Source organism: Poromitra crassiceps, assembly GCF_964638095.1.
Source record: "Poromitra crassiceps genome assembly, chromosome: 8".
NCBI classification, from domain to species: domain Eukaryota; kingdom Metazoa; phylum Chordata; class Actinopteri; order Beryciformes; family Melamphaidae; genus Poromitra; species Poromitra crassiceps.
This window is the reverse complement of record NC_139629.1, coordinates 9,668,813-9,689,144: the sequence shown is the minus strand read 5'-3', so window position 1 is coordinate 9,689,144 and position 20,332 is coordinate 9,668,813. Positions and strand designations below refer to the sequence as shown.

The following is a 20,332-nucleotide window of genomic DNA, read 5'->3' as shown; positions in this document are numbered from 1 at the left end:
TCTGGTGATTGGCAATTGTCTCCTCAGGACTCCACAATTTCATCCCGTCCACATCTTGAATTTCACAAAATTACAGATTTGCGCACCTGGCATCTGGATTATAACGGCAATATAACAGAGAGCAGTATCACTGTTTGCAATGACATGGAGCCAATTGAAGATTTGTTTCCCCGCTCTGCAAAAATCAACACTATGCGATGCGTCTATAAATCCACACCTATCAGGGTTCATTCAACACTTTTTTTGGTTAGATTGGAACAGCTGCCCCTGAGCCATATCAGCTCTGAGTGAACCAACAACTCCATAATCAACACTCGTCAACTCCAACTAATGACACGGTCGCTGCTCGGGAGGGCTGCTGGACCGTGAGCCAGTGCAACAATGTCAGTGGCAGGAAACCTGGCGCCCCTGCTGAGCTGTCCGAGGTGCTGAACGCAGCAGCGCCCCCTGCTGTCAGTGGCAGGAGCCGTCCGAGGAGCTGATCGCACCGTAGGTATTAAGCTCGACAATCCTCATACACACAGCCCTTGGGTCGAGGTTAGGGGGGATGTGCTGCGATAGCAGTCAAAAAAAGGTCCCGGTGGCCCTGGCAAGGGGTAGTGACAGCAAGTGGAACTATAGAATAATTAAAAGTGGCTGGGGGTAAAAGGGCCCATCAATAAAAACTGATAACTAAAATTGTGCATTGAGATAAAACCCAATAGTTAAAAATATCCGGGGCAAAACACTAAAAGCAGGTCTAAAATATGGCCATCGCCGTATTCAATAAAATGCATCGCCCCTGCTGTCAGTGGCAGGAGCCATCCGAGGTGCTAAATGCAGCAGTGCCCCTGGAGCTAGAGGTCTGCCCGTCGCTGTCCCAGGGACTTGCCGCGCTGGGCTGGTGCCGGCGGGAATAAGCGGCCTATAGGAAACCTTCTCTAATCTGCCTGTGCCTGTGCTTGTGGTGGTCTATTTAACTGTGTCTCAGACCTTCCTTGCTGAATCTTGGAATTGCTTCATGTCCTGTCTACACTCCTGGTATCCTGAGCCGTCGTCTGCCTCCTCTGTGTGACAGTGTTTGCCAGCCCAGTCTACTGGAGCTCTAGTTTTCTGTTGATTTATCTCCTGCCGGGTGGCTATAGCCGGCCAGTGTATCAGTATTCCCTGCCCTGTTTGGCAGAAGTCTTTTGTTGTTTTCTGTTACCTTTTGCAAAGTCCAGTAAAGAGACTTAACTTTCAAATGCCTCTGCGTCTTCTCTGCATTGGGGGTCCAAACACAGCGTTACAAATAATTGAAATATCAGAAGTTTTTAACACTGGATTATCACATACCCTCAGTAAATTATTTTACCGTCCTGATTACTGAGCAATATGTGTCATGCTATGGATTGGAGTGTTTTATTAATTTATTTGCACATATGTTTTTGGGTACTGTTGATTTATTTGCATGTCATATATATTGAGTTAGTTGCATGAAATGTTTTGTTGTGTTTCTGATATGTGTGTAGCCTATTTGACATTTTCATTTGTTGACATTTCCATAAATTAGAAACTCTCCCCTATATCTAACTTTTTGAATGACTGAGATAGCTCTCTCAAATCAAAAGTTATGGGTATTTTATGTGTCGAAAATTTAAACGTGAAAAAACAAATCAGTTTAAAGAAAATTCAAAAATACCTGCAAAACTGATTTTCGACCTTCTTTGGCTCATTACCAACAATGTGTACCAGCGACATGTGAAGTGTTCTCCCAGGCTGCCACACGTATAGCATTGAGTTTGGCGGCCGGGATTGACGGTGTCCAGAGAGTTCTCACACCCAGTGCACACTTGACTCCTCCAGGCTAGCCTTGCTTGCTTCAGACTTTTGAGAACTTTTTAATACCTTTTATGTTTTAATAATTGTATTAGATGAGATGAGATGATATGAGATGAGATGAGATGAGATGAGATTCTTTAATGACCACACAGCCAGGCTGGTGGAATTAGTTTTCTGTACAGTGCATACATAAGCATACATGGTCCAACATTGAACATCATAAGCAACAAATAAATACATATAAACACATTATAGTCTTTTGCATCCTTTAAACATTTTACATGCGTATCTTTTATGCTGCTGAGTTTTAACAATACCAAAGAATGTGCTCTTATTTGCCATTTGTTGCAGTAAACATTAAAGTCCCTGGAAAACAAAATCCACAAAAACGTTCTAACTATGTTATTTAGGGTCTTATGTTAGTAATTGTGTGCCTCCGAAATTATTATACATTACTTTCAACCCAAAGCCTTAAAATCGACACTTTTCTACAAGATTCTACAAGGTACTTCCTCATTGAAGAGAGCAGTGCGCGAGGTGCTAAAATGCAGGAGCTTATGACGTCATAAGCTCTATATAACCTTTGTACATGCACGCAACTCGCCCTTCTCCTTTTGTCCGTTCTTTGCCCCCAGTGACAGCGCTCCCTCATGCTCTCTCTCTCTCTCTCTCTCTCTCTCTCTCTCTCTCTCTCTCTCTCTCTCTCTCTCTCTCTCTCTCTCTCTCTCTCTCTCTCTCTCTCTCTCTCTCTCTCTCTCTCTCTCTCTCTCTCTCTCTCTCTCTCTCTCTCTCTCTGGACTAGTGTGAGAGAGAGCACAGAGAGACACACAGCCTGGTGACGCGAGGTTACTCACACATACACACACACACTGCGCTGTCGCACTCTCCCTCTCCGAGCAACGAACACACACACACACACACACACACACACACACACACCGTGTGTGTGTTCGACACACGCACTCGATCTCTCTTTCTCTCTTTCTCCGTTTCCCTCTCCCCCTCTCTCTCGCGCTCTCCGAGAGACAGAAATTTCCCTGCTGCAGACGGGACACGCCCACACAGTCCGCGGGAGAAAATACACTCTAAAAACTAATTGATTCTCATGACTTTTGTCAAGACTGTCAAACCTAAATTTATATACTTTGCGACGTTCATCATCGTTCAAATTTGGCTGGTGGCTTATTAACATAGATTCCTGTGATGTGATGAACTCAAAATGCTAAATAATAATAAAATATTTCTGGTTTCCAGGGACTTGAAGTTGATGTTCCAAATGCTTGCCTGTGGGTTACTAAGCACCGCTCACCTCTCCTTAAAAAGAACTGGGAATAGGCAAGGCCGGATTAACCATAGGGCAACCGGGGCAGGTGCCGGGGCCCTCGGGGTGAAGGGGCCCTCCAAAAAAGACCCAACATGGTCGGGCTCATGTTGGGCTCCACAGAACTATGACACAAATCTAAGACCAATCAGGACAAAATAAAATGTGTTTCCAAGAAGATTAAGTCTGATGATTTAGTCTCATTGGATGCCTGTGGGCAAGTGGTGACCAGGGGCGCGGGAAGTGGGGGTGCTTGTGGTGCTGCGGCACCCTCTGCTGTTTTGTATTGGAAATGTAATGTCAATTATTTTTTCATCATTGTAAAGCCACAGCACAGTGAAGAGGATATTAATGTGAAGATTAGCCTCTTCCTTTTGCTCTCAGAGTGCATCAGATTCATGCATTTTACTTTAAAATGTACAAAATTTCTTTGTCCTGGGGGGGCACAGCCCCCCCTAGAAACCCCCCACTCAGACTAATATCTTTATCCTGCTGGTGCTACCTCTTTGCAATGCCTAGAATTGCCTATGAGTGAGTGAGAAACTGAATCTCAGAAACGGAATAATAGCATAACAGTATAATACTAATGTTAATTTAAAATGAAATATTCCTCTAAATATGGCGAAAAAACATCCAAACATCCGGACGATGGGTAGGGGGACCCCTGGAAGCTTCAGTGCCCCGGGGCCCTTGGGGGTGTTAATCTGGCTCTGGGAATAGGATTATCGGTTGCTGGTCAATTTGTTACATTCCACCACAAATGTAGTGACCAGCCATCCTTCTTACATATGCATAGGCAGAATGAAATTACAGACCACCCCTGGTAATGCTAATGCCATCTAGAGAAGGCTAATCTCAGCAATATTACAAATCTTTGGATGTTCCCAGGTACTGCATGTTCCCATGCAAATGGGGATTGAAAAGCTTATTAAACCAGGTTTGCAAAATGTGTCACTGTGCTGCATTGGGTTTTGCCCATTCTTCTATATAATTGACAGTGAGCAAAGCATGGCTCCAGTTGGGCCACAATTAACTTGTCCATGCCAAGACTCACACTGACTCTGTCCTCCAGGAGAGACCAGGCACCAAAGGCTTATTTTATACACTACTAGACCAACTGCTCATATATACATGGGCAAAGTTAATGGGGGGGGGGGGGAGGGGGGCAGGGGGGCCTGGCCCCCCCAGTCGTAAAAATAATAATAATAACAAAATAAAAAATAAAAAAATTTGCTCACCATCGTAAATCTCCATCTCACTGTCTGGCTGAATATGATCATACAATTTATATCCATTTTGACAAGAATCACAGGTATCTCTTTGCTAAAGCTGTGACAGGGGGGCCTCTGACAGGGCCTTGCTGCAGCCGCCCCCTCCCTCTGGAATGCCCTCCCCAGTCACATCTGACAGGCCCAAACTCATTGTCTTTCATACTCATTATGTCATCTCTCCAAAAAAGCCCTTTTCACTGTTGCTTTTGACCTATAATATTTCTCTCTCTCATCTATTTTAATATTTTCTCTCTTTATTAAAGTTGTTTTATCCTGTATTTGTAAAGTGTCTTTGAGCACGGTCAAAAGCAACAGTGAACAGTGAAGCACTATATAATATACATTACATTACTAAACATACAATAATGAGTATTAATGTTCTGTGATTCTACTCATGTTCTAATATTTCTTATATTTCCATTGTTATACTTATTAAACAATAATTAGAGAGAGACCCTGATGATGCCAGCCTTGGCGTGCCCGCCAATGTGTGTCTCCTGCAGAAGTGGCCCCCCCAGAGCTAAAAGTCAAACTCCGCCTATGCATATATAACAATGCAGTCAATTGAAAAAACAAACAAACAAATAATGCTGTTATCTGGTACCATGCAAGGACTCACCCCTACTCCATCCTCCTGTCTGTACTGTTTCCAGGCCCGGCCAGTGTCGCTGTACAGCAACAGGTAACTGCTGACCCAGTCGGAGCTGTCGTAGCGCCCCTGTGTGGCCACCGCCGTCACCTCCATCCTATCCCTGAGGTCCAGCTGGAGCCAGGGCTCTCGGTCTGTCAGCAGCGGAGTCCAGCCTCCTGCTCCTGGTGGGACAGAGACCCACCTGACATGAGATCCCCTTAAGACGTTCACTGGGGATGTACCCAAACAGTGTGACAAGAAATTCTGTGATAGAAAACCTTGATATGTTTGAGCACAGGGCTTCAATGATCACAGCTGAAGTCCTGCAGGGCCACAAAGCAAATCTTGGGGGAGCGAGCGGTTTTAACTTTGCTACGGGCGGGAACAAGGAGTCCAAAATATAAACTCTGGGTCCCGGGATTTCATTCTGTCCTTGTGTACTACCGAGTGATTCATCTTCTCGGACATAAATGATCTTTGGGGAGTGCATGCACGCTCCTCTGTAGGTGGAGTCACAACAAGAGGAGGAAGAGGAAAAATGACAGCTCATCGTCGCATTCAGGCTTTGATTCACATGTCTATTGACTATTTGTGCAAATTTATTTGATACTGTGATAAACAAACAAAAAAACAAAAAAACAAACAAACAAACAAACAAACAAACAAACAAACAAACAAATAAATAAATAAATAAATAAATAAATAAATAAATAAATAAATAAATAAATAAATAAATAAATAAATAAATGAATGAATGAATGAATGAATGAATGAATGAATAAATAAATAAATAAATACATACAATTAAATATCAGTATCGGATATTGACCAAATTGTTATTTTAAATATCGGTCCAAAATTTTGCAATCGGTGCATCCGTAGTTATAAAATATCGACATGAGGGATATTGGCCAAAAAAAATCCATTATCGGGCATCCCTAACATAAAGTATTAATAGCGTAGGAGAGTTCAACTAATACATATTGTATTGTATAGTTCTGGGATCACATGGGAAACATCTGTGCGCGTGTGTGTGTGTGTGTGTGTGTGTGTGTGTGTGTGTGTGTGTGTGTGTGTGTGTGTGTGTGTGTGTGTGTGCGTGCGCTTGCGTGTGTGTGTGTGTTCTGTCTTTACAGAGGCATTTTTTTCCATCTTGTAAAGCACATGGGAGCTAGCGCTAATAAAACTAGCAGAGCTAAGACATTGGTAGTGAGAAGTAATTTGTGGATACAATAGTGTTAAACCCATGGGAGATGGCTTCAGCTCTGATCCACTGATTTATTGCTCGTTTCCAAACTGTGGCTTATCCACAAAGAAGTAGAGCAAAGCACAGGGTGAATTTGGCCTGTTTCATGTCATCTGAGGTTGTCTTGTTGCACTTCACACAGCAGCTACTGTACCACAATAATGAATAATATTTCTTACAAAATAAACTGTGAAACAATACAACATGTAATGCTTATTGAATCAAGACGGGGGCAGTTCAACTTTGAGTGACTGTGAAATTAGATGTTTTCAGAGCAGCGTGGGTGGAATTCCTGAACTAAACCAAAAGTACTTTTCAGCAAAAGCGAGAGAAATCAATAGTTGGGTCCCACCCACTGTATTTTCAATTTTCTACATTTACAGTATGTCCAATGGATTTTGAGACGTTGCTGCTCACTCCACACATAGCCTACTTTGTCCTCAGCCTAGTTGTACGGCATTGTTAAGAATTCAGGGACATGATTAAAGTGTGTGTGGATACTGTAGGTGTCGTGAGTTCCATAAAGACGTGCCGAAGTCCCACAGGCTCCTCAGCCATCAAGCTGAAGAAACAGGTCAGCTCTGGCAGAAAGGTTCATTACTCAAGCCGCTGTGGGCTGCATGGGAAACAACACCATGGGAGCAGATGAGTGCAGAATATCAAAGCAGAGTGTCTCTCCGCCATGGAGGACGCATCGTTTACAGAGCCGCCCCCCAGGGAGCAGGGTGATGCAGCAGGAGCATGGAGTGAAGGTTGACCGTGGGTTACAAACTGAATTTTTGAAAGAGGGGCATGTGCATGATTGGCATGATGAGAGTTCCTCAATTCCACATTTCCATTCGTTTTATTATTTAGAGTCCGCTGCCTACCACCCTCGAACCTTGACCAGCGGCCAATCAGAAGGTCAAACTGCCACGCCTAGCTTTCCCAAAACCTTGTCCGTGAAAAGGATGCAGATCGACCAGAGTGAAATTATTGCATCCTGAGAGGTCAGTGAAGACATTTTTACAAGCAACTCAGGATCTAGCTCCAGGTCCGTCCATGGCTACTACCACTACGAAGGGTTTCTGATATAGTAACAGAATTATAAATAAGGTACAGGTCATATAATGAGGAGATGGTCCAGACATGCAGCCTAATTTGATTGAGAAAATGACTATACATTATTAATATGAGATTTCTGCCAAGGGAGCGATCTGTTATACTTAATCAAGCAGTGATGGAATGAAGTCCGGCGGAAAACAGATTCAAATATTTTGAACACTTAAGGGTGGTGTGTTTAGCAGTCTAAGATCAATAAATCATTAGGATAATTACCATAAATAAACAAGACCATCACAGGGACGACTGGCAGCCTCTAACAGCATCTACACTGCGTTTTACATTGGCTCACATTATTATTATTAAGCCTAAGCCTACTACTACTAGTACTACTAGTACTACTACTACTGCTGCATGAACACTACTGCTCGTACTGTATTGCTAGTACTCCTACATCAATAATGGCTGCACTCCAATATTCTGCAGTCTATTTAGTCGTATTCAGTATTTATGAGAGTAATTCCAGAGAGTAAATGCACGGTCAAGTTATTCCGAGAGTAAATATTTTGGTCAAGGTGGCAACCGATTTTGAAGGACAAGGAGTTTAGTTATGTTTGGGACACTCTGGGAAGACCATAATTGATGTTTGATGTATTATTATTATTATTATTACAACAATACATCTGAGAGCTTTATGTCTGCCATACTTATACTTAAAAAATACTATAAAATGGTTGAATAGAGAGGCAAAGTTACCGCCTACTTCCTGCTTCATCACTGTACCAGAGATTTTCATCCGCCATTTATTTTCCCATAGATATTTCGTAAAATGCTTATAAAAATAGTTTTACTTGTTCAAACCAAACGGTTCAGATATATTTAGAAACAGGAGAGACCACATAACATTTCACTCAAAACGTTAAAAAGAAATGCGGATTTAAAGAACATATTTTTCGATGTAGTTTTTTTAAGTTTTGATCTGAGTGAAATGTTCTATGAGATGTCTATGGGAAAATAAATGGGGGATAAAAATCTCTGGTACAGTGCTGAAGCAGGAAGTAGGCAGTCACTTTGCCTCTCTATATCTAATTTGTAAGATCTTGCAGATTTTCTTATGATAAAATCAAAATTATTTTTTTTGTATTTTCAGTACAAACTCACAGCAGCTAATTAATGTGTTTTTCACACTCTATGATATTGAGTGACTGGGTGGTAGCAGTCATCCAAATTAGTCTGCAAAGGCAATGCAGGTTCTGTGGTTTAGTGACTCTGAATGGTATAAATTGGCTGTCTCAGGGACCCGGGCCATGTTTCACTGATTTTCTTCAATCTAAACTTCTCTGTTGTCTTTTTTATTCTGTGTTGTCTGACTGAACGCCACTTCAATCGAGACATTCCCAACCGTACATGGTACTATTAGGTTGTTGTGGCTAATCTGCCAATGTAATAAGAAGCTTTCAAGCATTTTGAGGTATTAAATGTCAGGTTTGTGATGTTTTTATGATCAATCCGAACCTGACGCTGCCAGATGGGATTGGTTTGTTTCACATTCCGTATTATCTCACAAGATTTAGATCGCACGAGAGAATCCAGCTTGCTTGCAAGGTTAAATCAACCCCTCAATAGAAATGCATTTTAAGAATGTTTCACAGCGCTCACTTTAATGAAACATTCAAATCATGCTGGGTTATGTTTGAATATGTGTGTTGACCAAAGTTGACACGACGCATCCATGACAAGGACTGCAGCTTTTAGTGAAATAAGTCATTCAGGATATCCTTGAAGTTGATCCAGGTATGATAATAACTCAACACAAAAGCAAAGACATTTACTCAGAATCTTTACCCTACCATGCCAATGCTGCTCTAGCTGTTCTGCTGTTATTTTATACGCCAACTATAAAGTCTTACTTATGCCGACTAAAATGGATTAATGATGATATTGTGTGTGTGTGTGTGTGTGTGTGTGTGTGTGTGTGTGTGTGTGTACCAGCACTGCTAATTAAAACACAGAACTGCCTCATTGCAATTACTAAAGCGAATCAAGAGCTGCTAAATATACCTTCTTCCAGCTGCTTACATAGAAGGTTGACTGCTGAAGGAGACATGCTAGGCCAGAGTGTTGATAAATGAAAAGGGAAATGTCACCTCAAAGCCAAATGACAAGTCGCGCGCTCTCCTCTCTAGGTCTGATGTTTTACAGCCTCTGCTTGGGAATGAAACACTGCGACCTTGGGCAACGGGACAGGAGAAATACGAGGCGGGAGGGACACACGCCGGTCCGTCTACACTCACCGTCTCGTCTGTTGAGCCGGGCGAAGTGGGGGGCGCCGCCGGCAGACGACTGCGACGAGCTCCGGAACGACGCGTCCCGCAGCGCCGACGCCAGGGGGCCATCGCAGTTATCTGAGGAGAGGAGGAAGTCAAAGCAAACGGATTAGGATTATACACCTCACGTTATTCCCTCAGCTTACCTCGTCCACTGCACCTCTGTCAGTGGCTCCCTACATCCATCATGCATCCCACTACGCAAACGCGTCGCATGATGGATTATTACGGCTTGTGTCGGCGGGGAAACGGTGGGGTATATCTATGCCTCTTCTGCCATGGATTTCCCCTCAAAACCTAAAGTCACTTTCTCTATTTGTCCAGTAATTCACAGGAGAAAGAAGAGAAAAATACTGCGTTTTAAAAATATTGAATGAGTTTTGCGGTGGATTTGTTCTTTAAACGCCATTGTGAAAGGGTGTGTCCTTGGGTGTGTTTGACACTGTCTCAGTGATCCACAGTGATCCACCTCCCACTACCTGCCTGTTGAAGGCTGGCAATAAACATGAAAGCCCCGCCCCCTCATCAAACTCCAATGACAGTGAAAACAAAAGATGGGAAAGACAATCAAAAAACCACAAAGACGGATCAGTCAAAGTCACAATATAAACAAGCAAACAGTGAAGCTGTAGCAGAGCTACCTCCCATATCAGCAGAGTCAAAGTCACAATATAAACAAGCAAACAGTGAAGCTGTAGCAGAGTTACCTCCCATATCAGCAGAGTCAAAGTCACAATATAAACAAGCAAACAGTGAAGCTGTAGCAGAGCTACCTCCCATATCAGCAGAGTCAAAGTCACAATATAAACAAGCAAACAGTGAAGCTGTAGCAGAGTACTTACCTCCCATATCAGCAGAGTCAAAGTCACAATATAAACAAGCAAACAGTGAAGCTGTAGCAAAGCTACCTCCCATATCAGCAGAGTCAAAGTCACAATATAAACAAGCAAACAGTGAAGCTGTAGCAAAGCTACCTCCCATATCAGCAGAGTCAAAGTCACAATATAAACAAGCAAACAGTGAAGCTGTAGCAAAGCTACCTCCCATATCAACAGAGTCAAAGTCACAATATAAACAACAAGCAAACAGTGAAGCTATAGCAGAGTTACCTCCCACATCAGCAGAGTCAAAGTCACAATATAAACAAGCAAACAGTGAAGCTATAGCAGAGCTACCTCCCATATCAACAGAGTCAAAGTCACAATATAAACAACAAGCAAACAGTGAAGCTATAGCAGAGTTACCTCCCACATCAGCAGAGTCAAAGTCACAATATAAACAACAAGCAAACAGTGAAGCTATAGCAGAGTTACCTCCCATATCAGCAGAGTCAAAGTCACAATAATAAACAACAAACAAACAGTGAAGCTATTGATAGTATTCTGTTACATCACCACACGGCCATCTTGGTAGGAAAATAACAGGTGATTGTAATCAATTAACAGGTGATTACAATCAAGTGACACCAACAGCCAATGAGCTGTGTGTATTGTAGCGCCATATTGGTAGGAAAATGCTTGTGACATCATGGGAATACTATGAATAGCAGAGCTACCTCCCATATCAGCAGAGAAACACGATGGCGGAGAAAAATGAAACTGAAATGTCTGTCTCTGTGATCCTGTGATTGAGTCCACATGGTTCTCAGGTTCATATCCTTTTACAATGGGTGTGTATTGTGTCTAAAAGTGGCTTGCGGCATAAAGTCAATGCTAAAGTGTGACTAACGAACAAACTTACTAATGAACGGAGACCGATCCATAGTGCCCCAATTGTACCCCCTGCTGTCCTGGTCGTTGCCCCCCCCCCCTCTGCTCATCTGGGGAGAGTTGTAGACGAGCTAGCGCATGCTTCCTCTGATACATGGCAGGACGAAGCACGTTCCCCTCCCCCTCGAAACAGGCGCTCCGACCAACCAGGGGAGGCGCTAGTGCAGCGACCAGGACACATTCCCTTAATCCGGCTTCCACAGCGACGGCCAACTGTGTCCTCATTGTCCGTGAGGAGACAGTGAGAAGAATAGCCCCACTGAAACCGCTATATCATTTGTCATACTGTATGTGCCAGACAGTATGTAGCTAATCCACAGTGGATATAGAAATGTTGAGCACATTCAGGCACAGACCCATCATATAATGACACTAAATGAGCAGCATGTGGGAGATGTCTCTGGAGGGCCCTTCAAATGACCCAGTGCAAACTGCACAAGAAGTGTTTGAAGTGATCTCAGAGGGCCCATGGGGAAACAGCACTCGCTTTACTCTGCCATTGCTGGGACAGAGTCATTTTCAGTTTAGAGGAAATCAACAGTCACCTCTTTGTTCAGATAAAAGACCCAGAGATGTATTTTTTCTTTCTCTGTTGTTGTTCTTTGGTTCTGGCCTTCATCTGAAATCAACACATTTATTTATCTATACAGAAAAGTGTCAGGGGAAACTCGAGGGCCAATCCATTTGAGTTTGACATGTTCAGTCGTTCACAACTTCCACGCTGAATTCCACTGCATTGCCCCAGGGATTTCTCTTCCCTTGTGTTCTTGTCTTCTATCCATTTCTTACAGTCATCTATCTATCTATCTATCTATCTATCTATCTATCTATCTATCTATCTATCTATCTATCTATCTATATTATCATCATCATCATCATCATCAGTATATAAATGGGAGCTGGGGCTGTCTGTTTGTTTCTCTGTCTGTCGCAGTGATGATGTCATCAGTGATGTCATAAATTGTGACATCATCAGTGATGTCAGAGGCATTGTGACATCATCAGTGATGCACACATACAGTACACATACACACACACACACACACACACACACACACAAGAGACACACACATAAAAATAAGTCAAGGTATCACATGGCAAGGAGTCGACTAGCATCCTCCCTCGTCTGAATTTGAATACAGTAGGGATCCATAATCCAGTTTAGAATCTATAAACAAACCGGGTTTCAGATATGGTGCCTGAATGGACCACAGAATACAGCAGAACTTTGGTCAATTCCTGACACACACTTTCTTTCTTTCAAACTATTTACTTTTAGAAATCAGAATATTAACAGGATATAGATCACAAAAAAGTAACACACCCATATCCCCGACCGCTTGCCCCCCGTTTCTGACGTGCTTTTAGGCCGTCTGCCATATTTTTTTCAACCAGTTCCCCACAAAAACGACTACGTGTCATGAATTCAAAGATATTTTGAGAACATTTCAGAAATATCTGTTGATACACAACACAGTTATGAACTTAGAATAAGAACAAGATGCACAAATCCTTAGATTGCATTTCTGGAGATGGTGTCTCCATGTATTTTAGGGCAGCAGTTCCCAACCTTTTCCAACTCAGGGCCCAGTTAAAAACCACCTCTGACCCCATAAAAATAATACGGAGGCCAAATGATGCGTTCAGTTATTACTGATATATTATACAGTGTGTATTTAGATAGATTCAGTTATTACTGATATATTACACAGTGTGTATTTAGATAGATTCAGTTATTACTGATATATTACACAGTGTGTATTTAGATACATTCAGTTATTACTGATATATTATACAGTGTGTATTTCGATACATTCAGTTATTACTGATATATTACACAGTGTGTATTTAGATACATTCAGTTATTACTGATATATTACACAGTGTGTATTTAGATACATTCAGTTATTACTGATATATTATACAGTGTGTATTTATACATTCAGTTATTACTGATATATTACACAGTGTGTATTTAGATACATTCAGTTATTACTGATATATTACACAGTGTGTATTTATACATTCAGTTATTACTGATATATTACACAGTGTGTATTTAGATACATTCAGTTATTACTGATATATTACACAGTGTGTATTTATACATTCAGTTATTACTGATATATTACACAGTGTGTATTTAGATACATTCAGTTATTACTGATATATTACACAGTGTGTATTTAGATAGATGCAGTTATTACTGATATATTATACAGTGTGTATTTACATGTAGATAGATTCAGTTATTACTGATATATTATACAGTGTGTATTTACATGTAGATAGATTCAGTTATTACTGATATATTATACAGTGTGTATTTACATGTAGATTCAGTTATTAATGATACATTATACAGTGTGTATTTAGATAGAGGATTCAATGGAGTATGCCTCCCTGTGCGTAGATAGGGGTTTGACACTGAAGCCACTCAGCCCTGTCTGCTGCAATGCATTTGACTGGAATATGGCTTTCACAGTATTCTACCAGTAATTCACATAATTGGCATCTCAAGGGTCCAAGGACTAAAACCATGCCAGGCAACATGGCACAGAATCAAACAGAACCTTCCGACTGGAGGAGGACTTGAGTTCGGTGCTTCCTTTATCTTGACCACACCGTGCGGTGCGCGCCCCGTGCACATCGCCACAGAGGCGTTCTGCATCTAACGCGTACTTTCCATTTCAAAAGCTCGATGTCTCTTTATCAGCAGCAAAGAAACGAGCATGATCAGATATCAAAATGTCACACTTTGCACTTGAATGAGGATGTTATAGGTTATTGAAAGTTGTTCCCTTGGAACTAAGTTTTGGAGAGAAACAGCCTTTCAGAAGCAGCCATATTCAAAGCCTTGTCAAAGGAATGATGTTAGTCATGCAATTAACAGAGGAAACATCAATCACTTAGCGCTACACTACTGACATTTCACAGCATTGAATATTTATTTAATATAATGGCTGCTAATGCTAATGCATTGACTTCCCTGACTGCCCCACAAAGCCTTGTGGGTATTAGAGTCTTTGTTATCATCACAACACAGCTTAAGTTCAAATGGCTGTATTTTGCCGAGGCTCTGGTAATCTAATGAGTAAATAATTCAATAGATAAGAGCTATCGATGTGTATAATAGCAGAGATTTAGCTTAGACTGCTCATGGACACTCACTAAAATATTTTGTTAGAAACACAGTTGGGTTCTCATTGCTATCGTCATCATCATTATGCAATATTGATCATTACTGTTTAATTGCTAAGCAAATTAAAGAATAATCTACTAATCCCCTTGGTATATTTGGGTCATTTCGGCTGCACATACGATGGAGTGATGGGGTCTTGTTCCTGGACCGCACCCACCCTGCCTAGGGTTCCCACAGTAAAACCTGCCTAGGGTTCCCACAGTAAAACCTGCCTAGGGTTCCCACAGTAAAACCTGCCTAGGGTTCCGACAGTAAAACCTGCCTAGGGTTCCCACAGTAAAACCTGGCCATTTCCACCACTGCAGTGCGCAAATAGCAACCCTGTTATGTTATGTATCCTTCGTTTATAGTATGATGCACCCCCCTGCTGTGCTGTTGCCCCCCTAAGAGAAACTGTACATTAGTCATGCGGTATACTATGCGGATACCTTCTAAAGTGGAGTTGAGATGATGAAAGAAAAGTATGTTCATTGGTTCCCCATCGCTTTTATATAAATGAAAAACGAGCCTGAATAACTCTGTAGGGCTCTGTGGTGAACACGCAGCATAAATATAAATATATCCGTATAGTCTCCTCAGGTCCGGTATAATCCTCTGGTTTCATAATGCCAGAGCAGGTGATTGTCTCATGGCTATAGCGAATGTCCCTGGTTCCCTTTTACACCACAATTAATCCTGACAACTTCTTCCACTGGCTGCCATCATTTGTGCCAGCTCCATGTACTTTAATTAATTAAGGGCTCCATATGACTGTCATAAGCCAGGATCAAAAGCAGAACAAAGCGGGTTTAGCTGGCATATTACTTTGTTGGCATATTGCTTCTTTTCCTACATTTTGATGCAAGAGGAGCCCAGAGTCAGAACTGTACTGAAGAAAAAGACAAAGAATAATAATAGTTTGGACTTAGCGCTTTTCTAAACACTCAAAGATGCTTTACATGAAAACAATTAACCTAATTAACCTAATTAAGAAATGTCAGGTGTGAAATTGACTTGGTAATCACCATCTTCATCTCTACATCCCTGGATTTTCCTGGCTCAAAATGAGGCGGAGGTGGTACTAGAGATCAACCCATAATGGGCTTTTTGAGATGATATGATACTGATTTTATTTGGGAACAATTCACCGCTTAACGATCGGCGGCCGATATACCGATTTATTTATTTTTATTTTATTTTTCGCTGGAGTGAAAATAGACGTTTTCTATGTGGATTGTGCACCGATATGACTATGCAAAGGTACTCAGAAGGCTTTCTTAAAGCCCCACTCAGTAAGTTTTCCACTGCGCCCTCTGCGTGCATTAGTATCGTTAACGATATCGCCGTTCAAAGTCAACAAAACACAGCGCCAGAAGCTCTATGTACATGCTGTGACATCGGGTACTCACCACGTGATGAAATAATAATCCATAGTCCCGTGAAACATAATTTTCGTAGCAAATGCGAATCGAGTTACTTCCTTGTATTCATTCAGACAGCGCTTCCGCTGTACAGCGCATGCGCGCGTCCTGTTTTTTTTTTTTTTTCTTGCTACGGGACGAGGCAGACAACTTGCTTAGTCCCAGTGCTGGCCAATGGAGGGCGGTGTGGGATAAATAAAGACGAGGGTCTCCCTATTACAAGTCAATCTACCATGTCCTGTGACTAAAAAGCTTTTATATTAATGTAAAAAATGTCAAAAATCTTACTGATTGGGGCTTTAAACAAAGTTTTACTAAATAATAGTAACATTAAATTGTCAACACATCGGCGTAAATGCCGCAATTACAAATGACTGAAATCCACCGAGTGCAACGCTTGTTAGAAAACAGTGTTTTCCATGAAGACACCTGGCTGTCAGAGTTGTGTCGAGAGCTGGAGTCGAGTGGCATGAAATTTGACGGAGGTGGCCACCTCGTGATTTTCGATGCCAGAAAAACCCTGGTCTATTTTCAAGGTGAATGTGTGCAGAAAACATGCATTTACTACATGGAAATGTATCATTGTCCCTGCACAGTGCCCTTCCCAGGTCCTGGCAAAATAGGTTTCACCACTAACAAGTAACCCGCCCGTAGTAAGGATTACCTGATGCCCTACATCTCCAGAGCCTTGCTGACTAACAAGCCTTTTGAAAACGCTGCTTTTGCATAGACAAAGACTGTGTTTTAATATGCAGCAGCTCACGCCAATACTGTAGCTTACAGCTTTAAGATAAAAAATGCTAACTAAGATTTTAGTGTAAAAACTCAGTCATCTTTTTTGGAGATGGAATTGACTGTTCTTTCTCTACAATCAACTTGGGAAATATTGTAGCTGATTTTTTTTTAGTGCAGGGCAAATGTCTATTAAAGACATTATCAGCCAGCAAGAAAGCTGTAGCAAGAAATTGGTTACAGACCGAACCTCCAACAAAGACTGACTGGATATATATTGTTGTGACTAATGTTCAGAGTATGGAGAGAATGACCTTCTCACTTACTGACATACTGGGGAAAATGGATTGTGTTTGTGACCTCTACTGTACAAACTGACATGTGTTTTCATCAGTATGTACAGTATGTATGTATGTGTGTGTGTGTGTGTGTGTGTGTGTGTGTGTGTGTGTGTGTGTGTGTGTGTGTGTGTGTGTGTGTGTGTGTGTGTGTGTGTGTGTGTGTGTGTGTGTGTGTGTATGTATGTATGTATTTATTTCCAAAAGAAAAAACAGTGACTTATCAGTGTAAATCACAAAGTGGGGCTGCCACAGAGGAGTGTCACATCACCACTAAGAGGCCACACATTCACACTTTCACCCTATTTGCTACTCAGACAGCAGCACACCTTCACAAGTGAACCAATCAACAGCATGCACTCCCTGATGTCAAACCTTTTAAATGACACACACTCGCTCACTGTTCAGCCAGGCGTCCAGCCCGATCCTCCTGCTCTCAGGAGAAAGATGCAGTGTTTGTTAGCCCCCCCGAACCCCCCCCCCCCCCCCCCCCCACCCCCAGCTTCAACTGCTCACGTCTGCTTTTATGTGCTATTATGGGAGCTTATGTTCTCCCTGACTGAAGATGCAGCAGCCATAAAAGCACATGCTGCCAAAACCAAACCTATTGCTGTCACAGCCATTTTTTACGTAGAAACTCAATATTCCTCTTTGGCTTAACATGGGTGTTATTTGGTTCTTCATCACCATGGAAACCAGAATATAAACGAATCACCGAGATCAGACGCAGCTGGACAAGTTTAGCATTCAGATTTCAATATTTCCCATTCATTTGGTACTGAAAACTGACATTTAACATGTTGACGAAAAGTCAACATGTTAAATGAACGTCTGATCTCCAACTTACTGTGGGTCCAATGTTTTAGTAGAGCATTATTTCAGTGAATAGCCTTTCTATTTATAGAGGAAAACAGTGGAAGGATACCATTTAATAAGCAATCAATCAATAATTTTGCTCTCACAGTTGCTGTCTTGGCGATTATTAGTTTCTATAGAGAGCCTCAGGAATGAGTCCGGAAGTATACTTCCAGGTTCTTCAGTGGAAAAGTCTATGGGAATTAACATGGGGGTTTCGCTTAAATGCATAAAATAAGGTCTGTGGTTAACAAAAGTTTATGGGAATACGAATCTGGGTTCTGCATGATAATCTTCACAAACGTGAATAACTTTTATGACTTTTGGAACGTAAATGTGTTTTTTTTAACACGATTTTTATAAAACCCTTCAAAATGCATAAAATTATTCACGTATCAAGTTATTTCAAGTTATTCATTTATTAGACTTTTCCCACTGAAGAACCAAATGGCAGCAATTTCTGGATAAAGCCTAGAAAAATACGTCATCCCTGCGATACTCTATTCTGGTTAACCTGAGTGAAGCTTCAAGCCTGCACCGCGTCTTCAGACTATTTGACTGTTTTAGTTTGAAGAAGAGCATGGGCTCCAAACGCCACTCTGACTTTCTCTGCTACAGTAAATAATTGAACCTGGAGGCCTGCAGTGTGCGAGCAGTTTGATTCATTTTGCATCACCACTTTCTTGTCTCTTTGATTTCCTTCGCTATGAAGCATTACAGTGCGAGTGGGTTGGTAAACGGCGTGCTGTGTGCAGTTTTCTCATCTCTTTGCTGTTTCTCTGACCTCAGAGGATTTTTGGGTACCGTATAGAGTGCCTGTTATGGAATGGAATAGGTGCCAATAATAATCATTCCTCATCCCGCAATAAACAACAGCATTTACAGCCAATATGAACCAAATATTGATTGAAGCCAGGAGTCAGAAAGTTGTCTTTAAAATAATGTATTCAGCCAAATATACCCCTGTAAACTGTATTACAGGAGGACTGCGATCATCTCAGTATATACATGATGTACAGAGGGTCATTAGATGCAGTAAAGATGTAACAATTTTCATAAATCTTTCTAGGCAGAGAGGAGAGAGAGGGGAGGGGAGGGGAGGGGAGGGGAGGGGAATGTGTACTGTGGAGCTGCAGCAGAGGCTGGAGCCAATTATCAAGGTCAGTCACGTGTGACATGACATGTTACTGTGGGCAGAGGGTGAAATCTACTTTTACCTATGTGTGTGTGCAGTTTATGATTATAACTACGGTAATACCAATAACTATTTGTATGGGATGGCGCCATGTCTGTCTGTCTGTGTGCACATGTGTGTGTGTGGCAGAACGCATTGGCCTGCTCAATGCCGTGACAGATAAGCTGTCTGTCTGTAGATAGTGTCTGCCTATTGCCTGTCCATGTGACCTGCATTTGTCTAATAACTCATACCAATAATTATGTGGATGCAATTATAGCTTATTGAATTGTAATACAATTCAATGTGCTTAAACTTTCTCCATCACTAGCTGTGTTTCCATTACAGTTTTTCGCAAAATAATTGCGATATTTCTACAACTTCGACAATGTACAATTGCGACTTGTAGGCGTTTCCATTGAAGTTGAGTTTGGTCTGACGGCGCACACACCTGAACGCAATTCCCCGTTACCAGCAGCTGCCACAGTGATTACGCATGGGGATCTGCCCCATATCCCGTCCCCTGCATGCTCAAATCCAACCAATGGTCAATGCAAATAACAACATGAAGTTACAACGCATATAAACGAGCCTGATTATCAATTCAAAAGAAAATGAGTCGCAAAATGTTGCTGGCTGCGTGAATGCAGTCAGCGCGACAGGCAGAGGAAAAAAGGTAGCCTAATAGCCTACAACTGGTCCGATTTAGAGATGGAGGGGGGAAAAGGCTGATTTGGTTCAATAATTGCACCTGAAACGTGTGTAATGTATTACTCACAGTCACTGTATTCACTTCAGTCAGGAGCACGTACCGCACCGGTGTGTGCTTTTCATCCCCTCATCTCGCCGCTGTGCCAAATGCGCGCTCACAGGCAGCCTGTCACCATGGACCAATTTCTGCCATTAAACATTATCTATTTTATATTTATTTTGCATAACACTCGTCTTTCTGCTAGGTAGCGTTGCTTCAAAGTTTTCCACTTGCTGCGGGGGTTTTGCCACGGCTTATCGAACCGTTTCTCCCTCATTTTCCGCTGCTTTTCCAAAGGAGAATGGGTCACATGACGTGCAAATGCACGCGAAAAAAAAACTACCTCATGAGAGCGCAAAAACTTTTTGCGATATTTTGGAGGTTTTTCGAAATTTACGTGTTTCCATTAGCCATATTTCTATTGCGATATTTAGATTTTGCGCATTTCTGAGGGTAATGGAAACACGACTAGTG

At 41.8% G+C, this 20,332-nt stretch overlaps 1 protein-coding gene across 1 annotated transcript in view; it reads right to left on the bottom strand.

The window, feature by feature from the left end:
- Window positions 1–20,332, bottom strand: part of LOC310781154 (contactin-associated protein-like 5) — a gene marked incomplete at its 5' end in the record, with an annotated part of 138,645 nt that overhangs the window by 79,252 nt on the left and 39,061 nt on the right. Inside the window, 2 exons of the mRNA XM_083641697.1 lie at window positions 5,012–5,205; window positions 9,605–9,715. Of these exons, the coding sequence (XP_083497823.1) occupies window positions 5,012–5,205; window positions 9,605–9,715 (305 nt within the window). The remainder of the gene's footprint in view (window positions 1–5,011; window positions 5,206–9,604; window positions 9,716–20,332) is intronic.